We start from the raw sequence: 24,535 nt of genomic DNA, 5'->3' as shown, positions 1-24,535 counted from the left end.
TTATTCTAGCCTATAAGCACAAAATTTGTTATTGTTGTCAGGTTTATCAACTATGTATTCTAGTCTTACACTTTCAGTATTATTGTAAGCTCACACTGATTTTGTTCTTATTAATGATTAATGATTGTTAGTAAACTAAAGTTATTTTAATTACACATGAACTATCTCATCCTTTCGAACTGTTTTTTTTTGTGTTTGTTAAATGTTACGATATGAGCCATCCTGAGTTGTACTGATTTGATTTGCATGGTTGTAAAATGGAGATGTCCGTTGAAATAAATAAATAAAATTGTATAATTTTATGATTTCAACTTTTTAGCCATTTTAAAACATGAAGTCCCCTTGTTGAGTCCTTTAATGTTTTAAATTAGCCTTAAAATGTTACACAGAATAATTATTAATTTAGCCGTCTTTCTATGTAAAAAATATGACAACATAGAACTTTTATCACCCGCTTTTCTTATTTACAGTATATGATGATAAGTAATTCTAGAGTTTATGAAATACATACAAAAGTAAACAACCTCACTCCCATGTAAACATCTAGCTTCACTCAATATTAAACTCGCTAAGTTGCCCGACTGAATAGTTAAACTTTTAGAGAAACTAATAGGCTATTAAGGAAACTAAACTTATACTTCAGAACGTATATCACCAAAACCTGTTTTCTGTAGTTTTGGCCTAAATCTTTTGTTTAAATCAGAACTCAACATTCATAACTCTGAATCCCGCTCTTCAACAAACATTGCTGCCCAGTTCCATGAACCAAAATATAGGGATGTCAAGATAACATGGGAAGAATCAATCGTTGGGGCAGTTAAGATTTGATGTACATTGCAAACACTTTAAAACAGTTTAAGATACCTATAATAAAATCATCTGCTTATGTAGAAGTATGTGTACGTAGTGTAGGATTTAAAATATTTAATAAGCGCACTAGCCTTAATCACCTTACAAAGATAAAATTATACACACTAAATATAAGCACTAGGTAATGTAGTTGGTGTGTTTGTATTAAAGATTTTGATATCATTAAGAAAATACAATTACGTCTAATAACACCAGAACATATAATATACATTTACACTACATTTGTTTGGTGATGATTTTAATGTCCAGTAAAAATCTATCACCACTTTTCATCTTTTTTTATGTATTTAGGTCTACTGGCTAGTAAGTAAACAGTATAAGTTTAAATTATATGCTACAAGTGTTATTAGACGCTAGATATCAAAAACCGACCACGATTGAGACCCCTATCAGGTTATCACAAAAAATGCCTACAGGACACCACTAAACGCCATCGGCAATTAACAGGATTTGTCATTAGGAAACAAGTCCCTTGATCTAAACTGTGGAAACCATCCACAACTGCATTTTTGTAGAAACTCTATACAACTGGTTTGGCTTTGCACAAAAGTTTATTATTTAATGATTACCGGTACATATCTTTTATCCAAACAAATATTTTCAGAGCTCAATTTTTTTAGGATGGAGTTGTAGTGATTTTGAAAATTGGTACCTAACGAGAATATTATTATGGTAAAGTATTATGAAACACCTTAGGTCTACTAATTTGGACCATAAAGACTAATGTTCAAACCTTTATAAACTACTTAATAAATTTAAAAAATCATATTTGTTGTTCCCATTACAAAAACAAAAATAAAACCAAAATACCTTTATACAGATCAGGATGTTGTATTGACATACTTGATTGAAACAGAGATTCTGCAGAGAAGGGGTTGGGGTTTGTAGGCGGGGGTGCGGGGTTGGGAGCTGAGGTAGGCGCAGGAGGGGCAAACATAGGTGGGGGAAATGGATGGGGGTGATGGCGGGGCACTGATGGCGCTCCGGGCAGTGACGAACTACTCGATCCCCTGGAAAAAATAGAATAAATATTTGTTGTATTAGTGAAGTCTTTGGTTCTATTCTATTATATACTTTGGAAGACTCGATATTTTTCTTCTTTTGGTACAAAACTGTCCATGGTCAGAACACGAAAAATTATTTTTAGTTAGGAGTAGAAACGACAAGAATCTGAGTCACAAAAAGTTAATTTACATAGGATCCAATAAATATTTACCAAAACAGACTCAGAACTTTTAAATACAACTACTTGTGCCTCAACTTGTGTAAAGGAAGCGCAACAGACGGTTTTGAAGTGTCAGTTATTATGAGATTTTGTAGGTCTACTGTGTGCAAAAAGACAACTTTGAACCACTGTGTATTTTTTACTTCATGACACATCAACTCAGAACAAAGCTTCAAGCCTTGGCCAAATCTTTAACCATCAATGTGTAAATCCTTAATACTCAACATAAAGAAAACAAATGAATTGATTCTTAGAAGTTAAAGCTTACTGGATAGGGACACTCAAAGTTTGTATTTATAACAATTTTTAATAAATAAGCCTAGGCCTAGTTAAATAATACTATAGTTTCATTTTTCATACTATTTCTCACTCCTGTCCTTTTTGGTTTAGGAAAAGTGGACCTTGACTAAATTATTAAAGGTTGGATATCTTTAAAGGTTTTACCTACGACCATTTTTTTAAGTAGCCATTTCAGTTCAGTTCTTAGAATTGAAAAGTTTCACTTAACAGCTGTTTAGTTTCATAACAGCATAGTTTCATTTCATAACAGCATAGTTTTTCTCATAACAACACGGGTAACGGACCAATGAGGTTCAAGGATTGAGAGAAAAGAAGTAAAATTGTAATCCTTCGAACGTCAACTAATCAGCTGATCAGCTGATCAGTAGACAAATTTAATTGTTGTTCCGACTTGTTCCTGTTGATACTAGCGTATTCTAACCTAAGTGGTGGAAGTTAAAAGAAGGTAGATTAAACTGATTGAAAAATGTCAGTTAGTGAAAGTGCGGTTGACGAGATGGAAATGAGAGTTTGTGCTAATCTTTTGCCACCAAAATCAAAGAAAAGGTATGAAATTGCATACCAGCAATTCATTAAATGGACGAAAAAAATTAGGTTAAATTGACTAACGCAATCGTTGTGTAGACTACTATTTTCTCGTTCTTCAATATTAAACTGGCTGACGTAACAATCAAGTTTGTAAACAGCTGTTTGACCTTTCCATGATAATTTTTGACCTCAATGCGAAGCCCTGTGATGGACGCATGAAGCAAAAGCCAAAGGTCGTTTTAGTAATTTCAAAATGAAGAACTCATGTCAATGAAGTGATAATGACTGGCAGTGGTAGTGATAAATCTTGGGGGATAAAATTCTTGTGTGATAAATTATGAAAAAATAGAGTAAATTTTTTAACCCTTTGACCAGAGATAGAAGGATCAATAGTTTCTAGGTTATCAACTTAAAGACACGAGGATTCTAAGTAATTATTTGTTTGGTTACATGAGCTTCAGACTGTTTAGCCTAGCATCTACAAACTAAAACACGGATTATGTAACTGGTTAGCATTGCTGGCGGCTAAGATGCATAAGTGCATAGGATATAGAAAACTAGTTCTCAAACTAGAAACTGTTGTTACAATGTTCCTGTTAGGTTTTGAGTACAAGTGGTAAGTGAACATATCTGAAAGTAAACAAGAAAATTGCAGATTTAAATCCCCAAATTTTCAAAAAAGGTGAGAGTTTTGCCCTTTGATGTGATGTTGGAAGCTCTAGACTGGCACACGGCATGGAAGAGCCAAGAGCAGTTCAAATAGAATTTTAAGTGTAATGTTTTTGTTCAAATAAGTGTACTCACCCGACCCAGACAGGGGGTTTGGTGGCAGAGTACGCCAGACTAGAGGGTTGTGAGTGAGCAGGGCCAGAGGCTGAAGCAGGAGCACTGAAAGGCGAAGGGTTAGCTGGTGGGCCCGAGCAGTTCACAGGCGTAACACTGCCTCTACTCAAACTGCTCACGTTACTGCTGCAAACATAACATGGCATCATTGCATGTCCAAAACCATCTATTTAACTCCAAATAATTGAACATATATAAGATGAGACTTGAGTCTGTCTTTCTCTACTTTATCCCAAGACTTTCTAAGGCTAAAGTACAACAGTGTAGCTCTCTTGATTCCTGGTTTCAATACTTTACTATTTTAGACTCACAGAAAGATGATTTACCTGTAGCTATCCCGCTCCCTGGTAGGGCTGTGACCTCTAGGGGAGTGACTCCTCCCAACCAGCGGCGTGGTGACTATGTCTCGGTGACTCGTGGTAGTAGTGGTGACTACAGGCACGGACACAGGAGCTACCGTCGTTGTAGCTACCACAGGAGGCTTGGTGGACGACACAGGCGAACGGTTCACTCGCTGCAACACAAGTTAAAATTATTGGTCCAATACAAATAAGTTATTCTGGATGAAAGCCAGCGTAAAAATGTATTGTATAAATAAAATGTAAAATGCTGAAAAGAAAATAATGTTTACTTACAGTACTACTAACCTGTTGTATTACAGGGATCTAATTAACTAGCTAAATATGCTATTAAAATGTCTTTGTTTAACACGACTTTTGTACCAACAACCAGTTTATAAAAAAGTATTTTAAGTCAACGCCATAATTAGTGAACATAATGCATAACGTAATGCAAAACATTCCTTTTAATGACTAAACCAGTGAACCAAATAAAGCCTGGTTTTACTGACTAAATTTTATAGCAAGCAAACATAAAGCCTCTTCAATTATGAATCTGAAAAGAAGCCAAGTGAGGTTGAGGCTTTTGAGTAATGAAGAAGTCGTGGATAAAGGCGAGAGCTAATCTGGTGGCAAGTTTAATCAGCTAACAGGTTTATCGGTGAAGAGCTGCACAGATTAATATTAATGGGGCGCAGTCACGGAACAGTAATTAGCAGTTAGCAGTGGCAGAGGCAGACTTAATTATGCACCAACAAGTGACTTGTACTTCTACCATTGTACATCTAATCTCAATACAATCTCTGCAAATGATGCTTGATTTTTCACCAACTGCAGTCTTACTTGTGAGGTCATTTAGACATTTGATCAATGATGGACGGTTGTATACTTAAATGCTGTTTATTGTGGTTAAAATCAGGTTTTTACTATGCATTTTTACAGTTATTTCAATATCAAGACAATGTTAATGGTTATACCAGTAAGCATGTTAGCAGTTTTCAATTAAAAACTGCCACAGAATATTCCAACCACAAACAACAGTAACAACTCGTATTTGTATATCACAAACAAATGACATCCACACAACACATTACTTGGATGTAACAGTGGTGTGTAAATGTACTCGCTATGTAATTATCTTCCTGTTTGCATAATGCAGGATTTAAATATCATTGGCCACAATGCGGCGCTGCAGATACCCGGCGTGATTAAAACTCTTGTCCAGAATCTCATTAATCTGCGACCCGCAGCTATGGTGATACAACATACACCAACCACCAGTTATCTGTTCATTCATCTGGATTGACAAATTATTGTTTGCTATTGACATAGCCAGTCAAATACAGAAAATTAGTAACCGTATGAAAATTATTAAACATTTAATTTTGACAAAATCAACACATATTTGGTTGTTTTCAAGTTATAAAAACTGTTTTGAAGTAACTTGTTAGAAAAAGTTGTCATTAGTTTATTAGATTTTAATAATAGTGGTGACATAAAATCTTTTTATTTTTGGTTGTTGTAATACAGTTGAAAACCAACTTAAAATTATAAAAACAAGGAAAGAAATTTAAGTTGCTAATTAACTTGCAACTAAATTCGAATGTGATTTACAATGCAGGTATTTTAGTTTATAACTAAGGAACATGTGTGGCTCAATGAGCCGCATAGTTTGAAAATATAACGTTGAGGAAAACTATGTGCTTAAATTAGAATAACTGTTGTAAAACATTGTTAGAGTTATTATAACACTTGATTTTTAATATCTCTAAGGTTTGGTTAATTCTTACTACTTGAGCTTACCATAGCCAAGTCATTATTACAGTTTCTACTAAAGGTTTTAAAATGTCTCGATCGGTCAGTGTTAACTATAAACATTTCTTTTATGTGTTCATTTGATTTGACATTAGCTTAGGCAAGTTTACTTTACCTCCGTGACAACATGATGTGTATATTCTTCATGAATGTTTCACTTCCAAAATAAGTTGCATAGCAGAACTGGAAAACATTATTAATCATACGTGTGTGTGTGTGTGTGTATTTCTTACTGTTGGACCAGGCCTCTCTTATTCTACTATCCTCATAAGCATACAATCTCTTTTTAATTGTCTCCTCATCCTGTTTTCAATATTTCTTCCTTGAACTCTAGGCATTTTCTGTTCTTCAAACAAAACTGTTTAACTGTTTAGTTTACATTAGTCTATAACCCCCTGAATATCAAACACATTTGCTCCCAAAAAGCTGATGAGTTTTTTTTTATAATTAGCTGTATTTTTTTTATTTTTAAATTTGCTTTGTGTATTTCTTAAAGGGGAAATTCAACCTTTGAGAGCGTCTCTCACCCTTAAGGGTAAAAAAACATGTTTGATGGATAACAATTATCTCATAAAGAGTGTTTTAGCTTGTTAGGTTATTTTTCAACTGTTGCTTCTTTGACAACAACTTTGTCAAATCAAACGTAACTTTAATTTTATTTTTTAAATAATCTTTATAAATAAAATTACAGTTTTGTCTTTACATTGTGTAGAATCGTGAAATATTTTATTATGTTTACGTATTGTACACTAAAAAGCCAAAACGAGTATTATATCATTTTCTGTCTTCTGTCTGTCATTGTGTCTGTGATGCGAAAATGCCAATTTATTAATTAATTTTTGCCTCTGGGGACCTCAAATTGAAAAAATGTATCGGTCCCGGGTCTAGGTCTTACCATGAAACCTATGGTAATAGCTTATTTCCTAAATGGGAAATTTGCTAAAATAGTCAAAGAATTCACAAATGAGAATCTACACAAAACAGATGGCAAAAGCAAATTAAATGTTCAAACTAATAATCCCAATAAAAGCGTTAGACAAAAGCGTTTGTAATAAAACACCCAATAAAGACCCAAACCTAATCAACTCCCAATCACGTCTCCGGTTTGTAATTACTCTTTGATGTGTAATATTTAAAGCTGCACTCTAATTAAAGTTTTTTGTCCGTGTTAAATTGCAGGCTTTAATTACACCTAGTTAGCGTCAGCGACCATCTTCAGTTGCAGACCAGCACTTTTGTCGCTTTCAAATTGATTTCTCTCTAATTAAAAGCTTCAAATATTTTTTTCAATTTATTTACAATGAATCTTATTTAACCGAATTTTTAGGAAAAGGTCCATATTTATTTTAAGGTAATTAAGCCTGGTTTACTTGGGTCGAGTATGTGAGATGATTTATTCGGCCCAGTTGTTGATATTTTGTTCAACTCGCCAGGTACTTGACTAGACTGTCCACACGCATCCTTATTTTGAACAGGGACAGTGTAGGCAAAGAGAAGTAATTTGTATTATTTCTGTGCGGTTTAGGGTATTCCATATACCGTAGCTTTCGTGTTAAATGTAGTTTAAGTTTAAAATGTCACTTCAAGAGTTTAATACTGAATTTACAGTAACTTAATTAAATCACTTAATAGGATTATCTATAATATTAAAACGAAAGTGTGTTTTTTTATTTCACGATTCTGAATCAACCACTTGACGGATTTTCACGATTTTTGTGTTGAAAGAAAGATAATTTTGAAAACTAGGGAATGTCGAAGCCATAATTTTAGTTTAGGGTCCCAGTTTTTTTAGAAATTAAGTTTTAATTTTTTTAAAGTCTAGCAGCCGACGCTAAGATTCTAAACTAGCTTTTGGCATAAAATAATTTGCATAACATAACAGCTGTAAACATTCAGCTTTTGTGTCACAAATTCAGCATTTGGATAAAAATAAAAGACATACTAAAGGTTGACTTATTTATACTATGTGTAATGCTAATCATTGATTCGTTCAATTCTTCTGTAAGAGGATGACAGATTAATTAAATATACATAGTAAAATACTAGGATGTTCAAATTATTTTTTAAAGCGATCTTTGTAATTTTCTATTTGTTTTAGAGCAATATAATTTGTTTTAACTAACAGCTGGTTAAATATCAACTATGGAACTATGAGGTTATTTTATTTACTCTTATTTTGTCATTGATTATAGTAAATAAGTAAGATTAGTAGAGATAATTAGACCACAGTTTAAACCACAGTTTTAACAAAAAATAATTAAACCACAGTACAAATCGAGGCTCTGTACACGAGTCTTAATAAAAAAGGATAAATGCAAATTATTTTAGTGCTACACTTTTCAAGGAAAGATTAGAAAAATTACAATGTTAACATGTTTTAATTCTCCATGGTAGCTTTTTGTTTAAAATTAATGTTTGTCTGGACTTTGTTTGGATTAGGCGCGGAAATATTGATGTCGTAAAAAGAAGATGAAGAATAATCAGGAATCACGATTTTAAATTACCACCTCAACCTCAGCCGGGTTTTATACAAAGATAAACAGATGGATGACATAGATTGAACACAACATCAACATTAACCTAGGATACTGCAATTAGACAAACCATCCTTTTGAAATCATGTTCAGTTGTGGTTACGTTTGGGGGCGCCTATATCAGCGCCCCCAAACGTGAAAATATCACTTTCATTTCAACGATGAATATATTGTAGTTTAAATTAACTAATATGGGAAATTACGATGTACATTTTATTCTATGAGGGTGGATAATTTTCAAGGATAGAACTGATAACGGTATGGATAATAATCATTGACAATTTCGTCATTAGTTTTACTAGCGTGTTTACTTTTTATATTCCTGCTACATGTGACCAGTTCTTTTTTCAATTGAATGTTATTTGAACCAAACAACTGTTTCAAAACAAACTGTTATTGTTTTTACTTTTCTTTGTTTACGCTTATATATTTAGCAATTAATGCAATGATAGGTGTGACGATTAGTTTTGATGTTAGGACACCAAAGTTAAATTACGTGTACTGTGAATTTTATTGGATATTATCGTTTTATTTTAGGTAGTTTCAATTCAGACCTACTGGGAATTGTGTATAGTAGTTGTATTGTGGTGGTAATAATTATGGAAGAGGCAGATATGCTATGGAAGGTGGTATTGTTGACTAGGTCTATACACTTCTCAATTGACTATTACTCTCTCTACTGTAGGCTACTTATAATCAGTGTGCGAAACGGCTGCAAATCTCACTTCAACAGTTTTCACATCGTAAAAATTGCAGAATTGCTGTTTTACCTATTGTAAAATTATCGGATTTAAAATGCATATCGTATAGGCCCATGATGGAATAAAAACATATTTGGTCACACAACATTTGTTTACAAGATGATTTTTCTCATTAAAACTGCAAGAAACTTTGTCTTTGTGTAAACTAGCTGATCTGAATTGTACACGGTTTTAACTGACTACTGAATTCCCGTACGTAGGACGGGCTAACACCTCGTTAGATTTAAAACTGAATCACCACTTAAATTCACAGGTTGCTTAAAAGCTTGTTTGCAAATAACTTTTAAACGGTAAGGAAATATACCAAAGTGGAAGGTGATATTCTGAAAGAGAATAAGATTTGTTACAAAATACTATACCGTACTGAATTTCTTTAAAATAATATATAAAGGCAGCCAAAAGTTGCCTCTAAATAAAAAAATTGAAAACACCGTTTTCAATGTATTACTGATAGAACACATTTTTAGGGAGTGAGCTTTCTTACGACCCATTGTTTAATAAAATCGGTCCAGTAGAACTGTAGATCTTAAGTTGTACAACAATTTTGAAAACTAAATTATATAAGAGTAGATCTACGAACAGCAAGACAATGCAACAAAGGGCCAACTGTTCAACTGAGCCATTCAGCATTGAGTAAAGTATTGAGGGTGAGTAGGCCTACACTACTCATCGAACTAACCTCAATACTGATCGTTGTGATCGACTCACTCAGCGACCACAAAGTAGTTACTGGGCCGAGCAACTCGGTTTTCAACTAAATCACTCGACTCACTCTCAACTGACCTCTTTTTACCAGCTCGCCCGTTGCTTGACTCGCCTGATGTCTACACCAAGCGAGTTAGAGAGCGAGTGGCAACTCGCACACTGACTCGCCCACCGTACTCGACCCGTGTAAACCAGGCTTTAGTTCGGTTTTTCCAATCACTATTTGAAATATATAAATGTTTTAGACAGTCTTTAGATACCTATATAAAAACAAATTTTGCGTATTTTTTTTGGTATTCTATGTATACATCCTTTGGTCATAAAATTAATCATCTACAAACTAACTTTCTAGGTTTCTACAAGCATGTTACTCACAGAAGCATGTGATATCGTAGGCATGTATGGTGTGGAGTTGTATGGGGCATACAACGGAGTATATGGACTAGCAAGAGAGAGAGGAGGAGGCACATAGCTGCTGGGCGTGGAGACCACCAAGGGACTGCTGTGGCTGGGGGCAGTAGCAGCAGGGTAGACCCCGGGGGGCGGGAGGTATGCGGGGCCTGTACTGTGGGGCGGGCCGTAGCTGGAGGGTGGTAGCGGGTAGGCGGAGCTAACAACCACAGCCGGGGCTGAGCGTGGCGAGTGGCCAGGATGGGAAGATACTTGAGTGGGAGGGGAGGGAGTGGGCATCTTGGAGTGGTTGTGGTTTGTATGACTTGCCACTGGACCATTGGAAATCTGCAACAAAACAATCATAGTTGCATAATGTTCAGTAATTGCAGTTTTATAATTTAATACTATTCTATGTAGAAACATGAACTTTTTTACAAGTAATTTCTTCTTTTGCCAAAAGTAATTGATTAAATCTAGCTTTAGCTGAACGATTTAAGCTTGCATTGAAAATGTAAAGTCGAGTAGTTATAACCACACAGTTTGTGAGAGTATTTTCACCTTACAGATTTACTATAGTTATTTATTGTATACATGTGTCTTACCGGGTAGTGTGATATCGTTGGTGCAGCAGCGGGCGGAGGAAGAGGCTGGGAGGTGGGTGGAGGTGGTGACAGAGGGCGGGGCGATGCTGTGGGGGTGGGACCTGGAGGCGGAGCGATGACCACAGGTTTGGTGGGGGGTGGAGGACTCGGACTGCCCCTCCCTGGCGACCCTGTGCCTGTTGTTCCCCCTCCATTCAGCACTGGAGGGTGTAGGTTTTGAGGTAGACCAGGCAGTTCATCTGTAGGGTGATACACAATTAATATACACTTCTTCGCTTAGGTTCTTTCATATGGTTATTCTGGTAATAGAAATTACCTTACTTTACGAATGAAATCGTGACAGAGTGGTAACACAGCTTGCCTTCTAATTCAAAGTTCCTAGTTCAAATATGAGGCGAGTGAATTGAATATCTAAATCCAATTGGTGCTTGACATTTGGTAATAATGATACTTACTAAAACATGTAAACAGGAAATAACATAAAAATATAACAGTATGGATTTATAATATATGTAAACACTTTAATAGACATTGTATGCTAACAAATTAAACTTAAAAAAACACTATCATTGATTTTATAAGTGTCCAAGAGTGAGTTTTTATTTTCTAATGTGGCTTTCACAACCAAGTCTAAATTAATAACTACCTTCAGTTCAAAACAGCAATAATATAACTATTTATAAGCAAAAAACTTGTGTCCAAAATCTTAAGATCCAAATTACTATAAAACAGAAAAAAAGAATCTATAAAACCATAATCAAACTGGTACTATTCTATGAATCAGAGGCAGAGGCCTGGACAATAATGAAACAAAGCAGGATTAATTATTTTCGAGAACAAAATATTAAGAAAGATTTTTGGGCCTATAAAAGAAAATGAAATATGGCAGATCAGAAAAAAAAGAGAGCTCCAAGAACTTTATGAAGACCCAGATCTAGTAGCTATTGTTAAAAAGCCTAAGATTGAGGTGAGCAGGACACAGGAGAAGAGAAGTAACAGTCTCCTGAATTTGGCTACCAATGGACAACCACGAGGAACCCAATGACCCAACCTCTTGGAAGACCCAAACTACGGTAAGGTGACCAGGTTCAGAAAGACCTTCAGCAGACGGGGACATCAATTGACCAAGCAGCGGACAGTCAACAGTGGAAGCAATTTAATGGTGAGGCCAAAAACCTTCTCAGGTTTGAATGGAGAAGGTGGTAAGGTAAGGTAAGAAAAAAAAACCTACAAGAATAAAGCTTAAGTAAATGTTTAGCCTAATGATGGCACTGTATTGAAAATTTACTTACGTTTTCTGACTGAAGGTGTGAAGAGAACGGACCCACCATCGGAACCCTGAAAAATTAAATGATTATTTTCTATACATTCAATTTGGAACAAATAGTTAACTTTAAAGTAGAGCCTATGCTAACTTAATATCTTAAACGTTCCTTAAAAAGAGTAATGCATTCTAAAACCGTACCGCTCTTTGATAAAAAGTCCACATTCGTCAGACAGTGTTGTGAGTTGACAGCGCTATGTAATGACACGGTCGATTGACATGAAGCAGAGGAACTAGTACATTATCTCAACAGAACATTAATTGCAGCTGTGAGCAGTAGAGGGTGAACCTGGCCATGTTCCAGGAGAGAAAGAGAAGAGGCACGAGACATGGACGATGCCAACAGATGTAGGCCATTGCCACTATACGAGACAGGCGTCGTAGTCGCAGGTAAGAATAGCCTGCCAAAGAGGCATCTCCAAATTAGCACTGGCACGCGGCAACATAACGTAGGATCAAGTACTCCGTAGAATGTAGAACATGGCAAGTATAGCTAGAATATGCATTCTGTCCACCTGTTGCAAATCAATCTGAGGTGGATAAAGTTAGGGAGCACAAAATGTTTGAAATTTGATTGTAAATGAGCCAACAAAATATTATTCAATCCATATATAAATTATGATGGAGGTTATACTTGTTTTAACAATTTGTAGTGGATATAAGAACCGATGTGTTCAAGGTATCCTGACTGTTCTGTTATTACTCATGAAACATTTAAAAAGGAACTCGACAGTAAAGACCAAAGGGACAATAATTTGGCTCTGTTTAAATAAAAGCATAGGTATGGTTGTCCGAAAAAAATCCATCTATGCTAAGCAGTCTGGAGATCTTTAATCTTTAAATGTAAATTTGAAGAATCTAGTTACTTCAAACTTTATATGAGAATTGCGATAGGCCTACAAGTTGATGGTCAAGAAACCCTGCAGCATATTTCAGTTAGAGAAATTTATATGTACAAGCAGCAAGAACTTTAGTTACTACAGAACATTAGTTTCAGAAGGGGAAAAAATCAGCCCTTGAGTACAAATAGTGAGGATTTTGGACCTCTACGTTGAAAAAAGTTGAAATTGGCATTACTAAACTAGGGATAACTCGAAATAGATTCAGAGATAAAATAATCAAGACCGACATACCAAATAAATGCACAGCAGCTGCTGGCAGAGCAATAGCCATTTAAACTCGGCCAAATTCCATGGCACTTGTCACCAGGAACAATGCAGCCTGCAAGCCAGAATTGCCTGAGACCTTTGACATGTCGACCCTGGTGGCCTGGGACTGCCAAGTAGCAAATACCTCCGTGTCAGACGTCAGACACTCGTCTGGCAAATAAATCTTGCAAAACAATGTAAGCGATGCTTGAACATTTGACACCGTATATTCTTGTTGGGTTTGTTTGTTTGAGGTTTTTGCCCCAGTTATCTCGAAACCTAGAAGCATCGGTCCACCCTTAACTTGTATTTTTTACAAAATGACAAGATTCTTGTTTTTGCCAAAGCTATTGATGAAACTTTGTTAAAAAAGAAAATATTTTTACAGCTTTTACTTAATCCAATGGATATTTATTATGAACACCAAGATACGCATTAAAAGATAGGACGCTACTGTTAACTTTTGCACTGGTTTCTTCGAGTCCAAATTATAATTGTATAAACTTTCTTTTGTTTCACATAAGATTTTGAGGAATGATAGAGTTTTGCCGATTCTTCTGTCAGCTACGTTAAGTGGTTATTGAAGTAAACCAAGTGTCAACAAAATGAGAGGCAGTAAAAATAAAATTTTAAATTTTCCCACAATTTTCATTGGTTACAAACAATTGCAATGTGACAATGAAAGTCTGATCAATATTTTTACTAGCCAGGGTGGTATGAAAAAATGAAAGTGAGGTAAATGATTAGAGAAATGTACAGATTGTTAAGGCAGTAGTTCAACAGATGTTGACATGCTGCAAAACCTCTAATGCCTCTTTCAAGGTACAAGATTTGACCACTGAAGTTACCGCTGCACATGAAAAAATTAATTGTAAACATAGTTTGGCTTCACCACTGCAGCAATTTACGGCCTCACGATCAGAGGTAGTAGGACGATCTTAAATCTTCTAAAATTACATAAGGTTTTTTTACCTGCTTTGATACTGTATCTACACTACGATTTCCCATGTAAAATAATACTATACAATTGTTACTTGACTAAATAGTGAGCAAGTCGTGACATGAAATAACTAAAACTAGTGTTCATGTTGCTCGAATTCGAGCATTTGTAAAGTATTACAGGATTTGCAAACAAATAACAATCATACTAAGCTATCAACATTTCAACAAAAACACACCTACCTTCCCTGTAGTAGCAAACCTAGGTACTCGTATTAAAATTAACTTAATGTTATTTAAATAGGAAAAAATGACAATTTTCAGGGAATATCTTTGTAGAAATTAAGCCAGGTAAATGGAAATTCGCTTAGTCTGAAGGTTTCCTGCAGATACACAATTTTAATAACAGCAATGATTGTAGAATCTAAATTATTATTTATATCCATGAATTTATATAACAATTATTTCCTGTAAAATATTATTACAGCAGCTTAAAAATATTGGACAGACTCGGTCAACAAATCACGTAACTGAAAGAATCCAATACTAATGACATTAACATATAGTTTGATAGTTCCATTTAATCAATGTTAAATGTTTACATTCGGGCGAGTGACATATTTTATTTATGTTTATGATCCATACCGTTCCTGTTCTAATAATCATGCAGTATTTAATATATTTGGACCAGCTGTGTGGAATTGTGAAATCAAAATTAATTTGACAGTTAGTTCTGCTTGTTTACATTTTTAAATTTTGTGGATTTGTTCTTTGTTACTATGGATACCATCAATAAATATTTCACTTTTAATTTCTGACAACAGCTGGAGTTCCATAACAAATTTTGTTTCCCATGTTAATCTTATGGATAAATACGAAAGTTTAAAGGGCCCCAGGGCCTCACTCTCTAATTATTTCCCTAAAAAGAAAGTTTCCTGCACAACTTCACATTACGCTCTTTCCAATGACACCAAAAACATGTCAATCGGTTCAGTAGTTTCGGAGGAGTAATTGTCACAAAAAACCTGCTTGCGTATTAAATAAGTACGAGAGGTCGTCCAGTGGTCGAAACTCGACCAAAAATATGTAATGTACTAACTTATCTATTTTCACCCCACACTGTAAATAAAACATGTGATTGGAGTTTCTTCCATTTGTTTTGATTTTCTGTTTATATTTCGTTGTTATTTCGTAACCAGCATAGCAACGCATAAGATCCATGTTAATTTTTTCAAATTTTTAAACTCATTTTTTGTGCTTATCTTTGAGCCTATTTAAATTTATAAAGGGGTTCTGCACACCTACAGGAAAATAGCTTTCCAACGGTATGCGTAGATTTTCCCTACGATGCACACGAGCTGAGAAAAAAGGTTTTAAAGAAACATGCTTGCCTATTAATATATAGACGAGAGGTCGTCCAGTGGTCGAAACTCGACCAAAAATATGTAATGTAAACTTACTCACTTCTCTATTTTCACCCCACACTGTAAATAAAACATGTGATTGGAGTTTCTTCCATTTGTTTTGATTTTCTGTTTATATTTCGTTGTTATTTCGTCACCAGCATAGCAACGCATAAGATCCATGTTAATTTTTTCAAATTTTTAAACTCATTTTTTGTTCTTATCTTTGAGCCTATTTAAATTTATAAAGGGATTCTGCACACCTACAGGAAAATAGCTTTATAACGGTATGCGTAGATTTACCCCACGATGCACACGAGCTGAGAAAAAAGGTTTTAAAGAAACATGCTTGCCTATTAATATATAGATAGATAGATAGATAATACAATAAGTCCATAACAAAACACCACCTAAATATTGGGTTGTGCTGCATTATGAAAAGAGAAGTACAATTATTGAGAACCCAAACAATGATAACAGCAATGTTCAATTATGTTTTAACAGCTTATTGGTACATAGCTTGTACTTGTACAATTGGGATCAGCTTATAAATAATAAAAGTGTCATAGTAAATTATTAACTATGCTCAACTTTGTGACATCAACTTTCTTATTTTGTCATGTTTTACCTAAGCGATTGAATATCGTTAACATTGTGTTAGGTTACTTGCTAAAGAGTCGCAATTCCTTACCCCTAATCCCCACGTTTAAACGTATAAATATTTAAGGAGGTCAAGTCAAACTTCCACTAATTCATGCTTTAGAAAAAACTCATCGCCATCATGTCATCATGTTACAAAATAATCGACATCGTACAAAACACCGCGCAAAGCCAGCGGCAGCTGAACCTCGGGTTTTCAATTACACCACATTACAGGTCTTCTCAAACTTAATATTTCAAAACGCAAATTACACGGGGGCGCGGGGCAATTGTGTTTTTAATGACTCGTCTTTTCTCCCCCCCCCCTCATGCGAAGCCCTTAGCGCCTGCATAATTAAGGGGAGAACTTGAGGGGATGAATCTTGTCGAGAGCTTGAAAAAGTGAGAGGCGTTTTGTTAATGCCCCTAACTCCAGCGAAACAGTCGGCCTGCGTTTTAAACTCAACATCGCTTGGTACACACACGTCTTGTCGGGTATCTGTAGTAACCATACAGATTTTATAGCTATGGATATTTAGTTAGTCAATTATATTATATTTAATCAAATTATTTGTAAAGCAAATTATTACGTGTATTTATGTTAAAGTTCATATAGAACTAGTGTTCTCCGAAAATTATAAGGGATACGCTTAAAAGATCTATCAAGATCCATCAAGGTCACTCTTATTTAGCTTCGTTCCTGTTTTTCTAGAGAGAAGAATTAATTGATTTGCTTATAGATTAACCCGAACCTAAGCGTTATGGTTATCTAATGTAAGTTAATAAATATTAGTTATTACCCCAACAACTAAATCAAACTTAACCCAACTACTAAGTGAACATGTTTCATATACAGTATCCATCAAACCGTCGCATCGGTATAAAACCAATATACTGTAACAGTGAGTGATTACACCACACAAGTACGACCCACGTATACCAGCTGAACAAGTACATTGGCCTTGTAGAATTAATACTGTATTTTTATATCCATGCGGTTACATTAAATTTGAGTAAGTACATATTTTTATATGCATACAGATGTACTTATTTAATGCTTATACAGTATAGTAAATTATTAAAGCCAAGAAGAACACGCCATACTAATTTTAAAATACAACAAAGAGTAAATAATAATTATGGTACTCAAGATAAATTAATATTAACCATCCCAGTTTTTCAAAGTCGAAACATACATACATCGAATACGAAAGACGATATCATAGAGCAATATTTCGGGGGACTTAAACATCGCATTAAACGCCTATAAACAAAAAAGACCAAAGAACAAAAGTGATAAAGACTTTTGCACAACTCGGTTTATTCCCGCCCTTGGGGTAGTTGGAAAACTTGACACATAAAACAAGTTGTGGAGTTGAGCGCTATCTCGAGGCGGAGGAAACATTGTTCATAAAATACGATGAAAGAATAAAGTTTCACACAGAAAAGTGTTAAGTGAATTATTGCGAAAAGTTGCTGAGCTACACAGAGTTGAAAAGGCGGCCGATTTACAGCGAAACTTTTAGATGACGTTTGCATATGGCTGGTGAGGGTCGCTGCACTGTATGTTTACAGCATGTTGCACGAAAACAAGCAGTTCATATGTGTTGAAATTACGAATCCAGCTACAAAGTAGCTACAATTGTACGTGCTGAAATGTTTATATTTAAATTTACGATCAAGAATACAGTTAAAATTATTTTTATATGAAACATTTTGTCTAGTTTAAGGTTTTAGCTTTTGTCAAAATGTAATCAAAAAAGTTACTCGTTTTAAGGCCAACATAAAAACATTGAAACGGAAATAGTTATTTGTGTAACTAGTGGTGAAAGTGGCACTTTGCTGCACACGAGAGCAATGTTTACGCACGATCTCGAGTGCAGCAAAGGCCTTTTTCACTCGTGTTACACATTATATTTTTCCTACAGTCACTATAAAGCATATAAATAATTAGTCTTTCAAACACAATACAACACGTTTTTAGGTTCAGCTGGCAACACAAATAGGTGCCCTAGAGAAAGTAGTACCCGCGGTCTGTATCACTCCGCTATTTTTCCTCGGCAAGAAATGTACTCCGCGTTTTGAGAATATAGTTCCGTATGTTTTTGTAATTTGAAGTGGTTTCCGGGCCTAAAAAAACGCTTTAAAGGTATTTTCTTGTTTATTAAGATCGTAGGAATGTTTTAAAAACGTTTAAATGAAAAGTCCAGAAAGTTCAGAAATACCTAAACTATAAACACGAAATGACAGGTTAAATCGTAGTTATAATAGTCAATCAGCTGCTCATAGTATTATTATCTTCAAGTGTTGCCAACCTATTTCCAAGCGTACACGGATTACGTGCATAATAGAACCACGCTGTTTTGTGTTGTTTCGTTGGAATCCTGATGTGCGGCAAAGTATAAACCGTACGGCAAAGTATAAACCGTACGGCAAAGTATAAATATGCAGCAATTAGCAGCTTTCTGTACTATAAACAGTACAAGGAAGCCAACTTTGTCGGGTGACTGTAGGAAAATTATATTTATAGTGATTCAACAATATTAAACTATAGATCAAAATAATTACAAAACCACACGTTTAAATCGTCCAAATTGCAGCTAATTCGACCAATGGCGATTTAATTCTACCTCGCGATCACATCCTAGTGATTAATAAACTGGCCAGCGATGCTTAATGTACAATGTACATCATCAACCAAGCAATTATCATAAATAATGGCGAACCCATAGCCAACTCTCCCAATACATTTACTATTTAATATTCTCATTTTCCGTCTTTTATGACGCGTTTTGAATCGCTTAAACAAGTTTGGAATTTCACTGAAATTGTAATCCAACTTTAGACAACAAACATTAAAATGCACTGTGTTTAATCGATTAACGTTAAACAGATTGCTTTGCCGGTTAAGGGAATTGTTAATGAGAATCTGCATTTGATAATTGGCTACGCCCAAGCCCAATCCAAATTAAATTGCAAAACGCATTAGGCCACCTTTTGATGCATTGTTAATTTGAGATAAAATTTAATTGTTTAACTGCGCTTTTATACATAGACCAAAACACTTACTTATTTTTGTTTTAATTGTATTTTGATACAATTAATTTACTCTGTGTAGCAGTGTATTCGTAACTACATACAGTTATGTAGCTGTAAAACTATTTTCAAGCTTTCAAGTACTAATGTCATTTATGTTGGAAATTTAACGTAAGTTTATCCAAAGTTTTTGCTTGCATGTTGTTTCTCTACTGGCCTGGAAACGGATTCAGCAATAGGCTAACAACACCGAGTACTATTACGAAATGCTTATAATATAGACTCATGTCTGCATAACAAATTTTGAATGAGAAGACAATTTTAGGGGAGGGCGGGAGCATTATTATTTTTTATATTTAATTTACTGAAAAAGGTTACTATACCATTTAAAAGGAATGCTAATTACTTACCATTACGTTGGTTCAAATTTGGAATATAACATTAACATTGAGCGTTAATTTCACTAAGCAAACCCCTTACAATTTACAGTATTGCCCCATCATGAATAACATTACTAAGACAGCGGCAAAAATATAGAATACGATTTAACGTGTTATTTCATTATGCAAATAAGAAAACCAATACCATAGAATTTGAGATTACTATAAATAAAATAAATCTCCGTTTACAGCGCTAATAATAATAATACGACAGGATGAAAAGTAAAAGGAAAACTTTCTTTTAGAACAACTTTGTAGAGTGGTTCATTGAGTCCTTTGGAGACAAATTTGTAATATAAAAAGTATCTAAATATTCAAAAGTAAGATGAATTCTTTAATTTCAATATTTTAAAACAGACGCCTCTTTAAACAAACACACTTTTATTTTAACTGTGTACAGTTGACAAAAATACTTAAGTTTCAATTCAACTCACCAATAGTCTTAACAGACAAAATGTTGATGAAAAATAAATAATAATTGATTAATGTGCAAACTATGTGTCTCATTACTGTAACATTATAAATTGATTGTCACTTCGCTTATGCAGGTTGCACTAGGCAAAGGTACACAGAGGGCGGTAGCGGGATGGATGAAAAGTGCGTTTCATTCCCATAATCCCCTCCCTACCACGGGACTTGTATTTAACTGTATCCCAAATCCCAAACCACCGGAGGATCAGTAAATGCACATCACCACGAGGGGGAGGGGAGGGTATTGTCGTGTCGCCAAAGAGAGCAATGCATCAGAAAAGCTTGAGCACTGAGCAGTCTACAACACCGCCCCTGGTGACTGGCTAGGGAACTAGCGACTATTACGGGATTTCCCGAGAGGACGTGTTTAATGTTTTCGTTTATACCACTTCTCCTTTTTCACTCTCTTTCTTCCTTTGACAAATCAAGCGGGAAGATTTTTAAGTTGGTAAAACACGCATTTAATATATAAAAATATTTCTTGATTCAGCAGCGATGGCAACATCCGAGTACCAAGCACTGTGCGTATAATATAGACACAGTGGAAACAAACCTTGGTCTAAAACACTGCAGGGTTAACCATGACATTACTAGGCTAACCATACGACTGGTCGAGAAATAAAAAATATTCAATTGCAAATTAAATTGGAAAACTGTCCTTGGATCGCGAGTCGCGACGCAGCTCTATGGTGGCGTGGTAGGCAATTGATGATGAATGATTTGGTAATGTTTAACGGCGGTGTATCACCTGGGAGCCAGATTGTTGACATCAGGAGCGGATACGTAGACTTTTACTACAGCAAGTACTACGAACAATTCTTTAACCGATGCCAATTTTTTTACACTAATAAAATAGTTTGTTTCTAAATATCATTTTCCGACAAAATTAATGAACCTTTAAGTAGAGTGGCCTGGTATTAGTTTTTCTGGAGGCGATGGAAATTCTTTGCGCTACTGTTCCACGAGAGGATCTTATTTGCAGTTTCACCTTGGGCGCAACAACGGCAATATCAACGCGTGCAACAAATTGTACAAAATGCAACCTTGCGGCCGACTGATTGCAGACCACGAGCCGTCATTGTGCAATTTGATTGCACGCTTGAGAGATTGCTTTATCAAGAGATGCATCTTCAAACCCCAGGGAAATTATAGTACTAAGAACTGCATAACTTACTACGCTAACTAGTATTTTTACTGCATCTTTATTTCAATTTCGTTAATTGATATTTCGTGTTGCTTAAGTAATGATATGGGTATTTTAAAAGTTATTATAAACACGAGTTATTTTACATTAGACAAATAAGCATTTTACATTTCAATACTCTGGGAATAATGATTTAGACTACATAATGCAGTTTGAGGTCAGACGTATGCTGGTTTGTTAGTAATTGTTTGATTTTAGCTGATATCGTCATTTGACACCGCTAAAACAGCACAGTTAGATGATGACGACGAATGAATCACAGATAAAGTGCGAAGAATATAATGCATCACCTTGCAATGTGTTTGAGCCCCTGCATACAGTAATATTAACCTTATTTCCACATCACCAAAGTAAAACCAAATTAAATAATCAATCTCATGACGTATAAAAAATATATAACATTACTTTTACCACTTGTTGTTGTTTGGGATGGTAATCATGTTAACACTGTGACAAAGTAAGAAATGTCAAACAGACAAAAACTCTATAAAACATTCCTTTGATAATGTATGAAGTAGAAAAATCCCTGTCCAGTTTTTACATTTAGGTTTTCAAAGCAACAAGCGGCCGCGACAAAAACGAGCATAAACAGATTAAACCCTTGTAACAGCCAGGTGGCAATTTGTTTATGGGGGCAATTACAGCTCGGCCATTATAACGCGCTTTGGTCCCCGTTTAATAAAACATAAGCCCTAATGAAAACTAATGAAGGTGCGACAAGTAGAGGGTGCAAGGGGCGGGGGAGGGATCTCAATGTCTGGTAATTTAATACACCCCCCCCCCCCACCGAGCGCTCGATCCGAAATTTACCCTCGCTCATAATTGGTCGTTAATTTGGTAAACAGGACCAAATCAAATTGGCCACACGCTTCGGCAGGTTTTATTAAGTTATTCTTTGCGTCGCGAAGCGATCCCAGCTTTGAAGTAGAGAGTAATTCGATTCTTTGACGTCCGCCCGCTGCGTTTGATGGATAATTTGATTTTTAGTTGTGAAACTTGTCGCGTCCGAGTGAAACTTGATTAACATCGCTCAGTTTAACTGGAAATCGTTTAGTTTTTTTTTTTTATCAACATTAAGCGTCCAGGTGAAACTAGATTAACATCGCTCAGTTTTAACTGGAAATCGTTTGTTTTTTTGTGAACCAGCATTAAAGAATACTTTAGTGGGGTGTTCAACTTCCCTTATACTAAATTTTGTCATTCCATAATAAAAAAGGGCAGGGAATTTTTTTATGAGTACACTGTACCAACGAATTAACCAGTGCAAGAATATCCATACGGATGTTACATTAAATTACACACTTAAGTTGCAGTTGTTAAGATACACAAGGGCTGGCAGAAGTATTTTGGTACTCAACAATTGTTTTACAAATTAAATTTCTTGGTCAAAATAATAAGTTCGTGTGTCTAGTGTTCCTAAAAACGATTTACTATGTATGCACAAATTATAAATTTAAAAATGTTTACTTTAAAAACAGACAAACCGTACTATTCGCAGTACAAAAAAAGTTAAAAAGAGGCCGCATGGAAATGGGTCGCTAATTGAAGACATCGGCGATCATCAATAAACGCGTTCATTCGCGCGACGTCAGTTCATTAAACCTTCATTGCAGTTGGACTCGCAAAACTGCGGTTAATTTTTCAAATCCGTCAATTTTCCCAATCTCTCTAATCATTTTGCCGAGTTCGTTAATCACGATTGATTGAATCTACGGACTTTCATTTTTCCTTTTCCATTTATGTGCAGACAGTTAATGGAATTTGAATATTGATTGAATAAATACTAGTCTCGCCTAATAGAATACATTAGAACATGCTAGCAATATTATTTTACTGTTCTTTGATATTGTAGTTACATGTAAACGTTACTTTTTATGTTTTTATACTGTATTTGACAACATAGAACATTCTCCCATAGAAATGTTTTAAAATATATATTTTATTCAATGTTAAATTAATTTATTACATTTTACTAATTGTATAATTTTCTTATGCCAATCTATGAAAAAACCCATAGGTTTTAAATCAACAGTTGGAATATCCTTTAAAAAAAAACAACTTATTTTTAGGTTCTTTATTATTAGACAACACTTAGAAATGTTTACAAAGTATATTTTATTGAATGTTAAATTAATTTATCATATTTTACTAATTGTATAATTTTCTTATGTCAATCATATGAAAAAACCATAAATTCTAAATCATCAGTTGGCATATCCTTGTAAAAAAACTTCTTTATTCGGTTTCAAGCCCTATTGACAACAATTATTGTCGGAAAGTTGTAATAGTTGCCCACGCCATCATGTTTTATTGTACTTGACAGTAAGAACCTTAACAAGTGATCACTAAAACATGCACAACTACATTGTAACACGGTGATGCATACTAAATGTTTTATACAAAACATAAAACCTTTAAATTAAACATTGTAATATCTCCTTAAAAAGAGTGTTATTCAAAACTCCACCGACATACAAATGAATCGTTCCGAGCTTCACTAACCTTCACCCCCTTCTCCAATCAATCACTAACACAGCGTACGGCAGTAATCCCCTCATACTGTACTGGATTTTATCACTAAACCGCCGCGATCCCGTCATCCACTCATTTTGCCGCCGGATTACAACACACGTTCCCGCCATTTTTCACCCATCAATAAACAATCTGATAACTCACAATCCGTAGACTGCGGATCAACTATTACACGTTGTTGTGGTATTGCTGCACTGGAATTAGCAGCAGCACGACAATATCCGCTTGTTTCTGGTGTTAATCGGATGAATTATTTGTGGATTTTAAATGTATAATTGAGGATAACAAAAATTATTATTTGCGATCTTTTGTTGAAAATGGAATTATACGACTTGAATATCACATTTTAATCTACAAAATGGTAAAAATATCATTGTCTCTTCACGATAAATGTGGTTTGTCTTTTCTGTGGTTATTATATTTAATTTGTTATCGTTTTTTTGTATTTCCCACGAGTTTAAATTTTAAAAACATAAGAATGAATA

The 24,535-nt window shown here is 34.9% G+C and overlaps 1 protein-coding gene across 10 annotated transcripts in view; it reads right to left on the bottom strand.

Moving 5' to 3' along the window:
* Positions 1-24,535, bottom strand: part of LOC128989846 (uncharacterized) — a 232,733-nt gene that overhangs the window by 20,856 nt on the left and 187,342 nt on the right. For 6 of the 10 annotated variants that reach the window (XM_054411928.1, XM_054411972.1, XM_054411955.1 and 3 more), the window contains 6 exons: positions 12,207-12,252; positions 10,915-11,153; positions 10,295-10,657; positions 4,093-4,280; positions 3,728-3,892; positions 1,681-1,880 (listed from right to left, as the gene is read on the bottom strand). In XM_054411928.1, the coding sequence (XP_054267903.1) occupies positions 1,681-1,880; positions 3,728-3,892; positions 4,093-4,280; positions 10,295-10,657; positions 10,915-11,153; positions 12,207-12,252 (1,201 nt within the window). Of the gene's footprint in view, positions 1-1,680; positions 1,881-3,727; positions 3,893-4,092; positions 4,281-10,294; positions 10,658-10,914; positions 11,154-12,206; positions 12,253-12,379; positions 12,434-24,535 lie in introns of those variants that run through there. The other 4 variants (XM_054411946.1, XM_054411989.1, XM_054412010.1 and 1 more) reach the window with 3 other exon arrangements.

Source organism: Macrosteles quadrilineatus, unplaced genomic scaffold, assembly GCF_028750875.1.
Source record: "Macrosteles quadrilineatus isolate MER2022 unplaced genomic scaffold, UCM_ALF_1.0 Scaffold_1__1_contigs__length_201487025, whole genome shotgun sequence".
In the NCBI taxonomy this organism is placed as follows: domain Eukaryota; kingdom Metazoa; phylum Arthropoda; class Insecta; order Hemiptera; family Cicadellidae; genus Macrosteles; species Macrosteles quadrilineatus.
The sequence above is the reverse complement of the archived record's forward strand: the minus strand, read 5'-3'. Positions and strand labels throughout refer to the sequence as shown.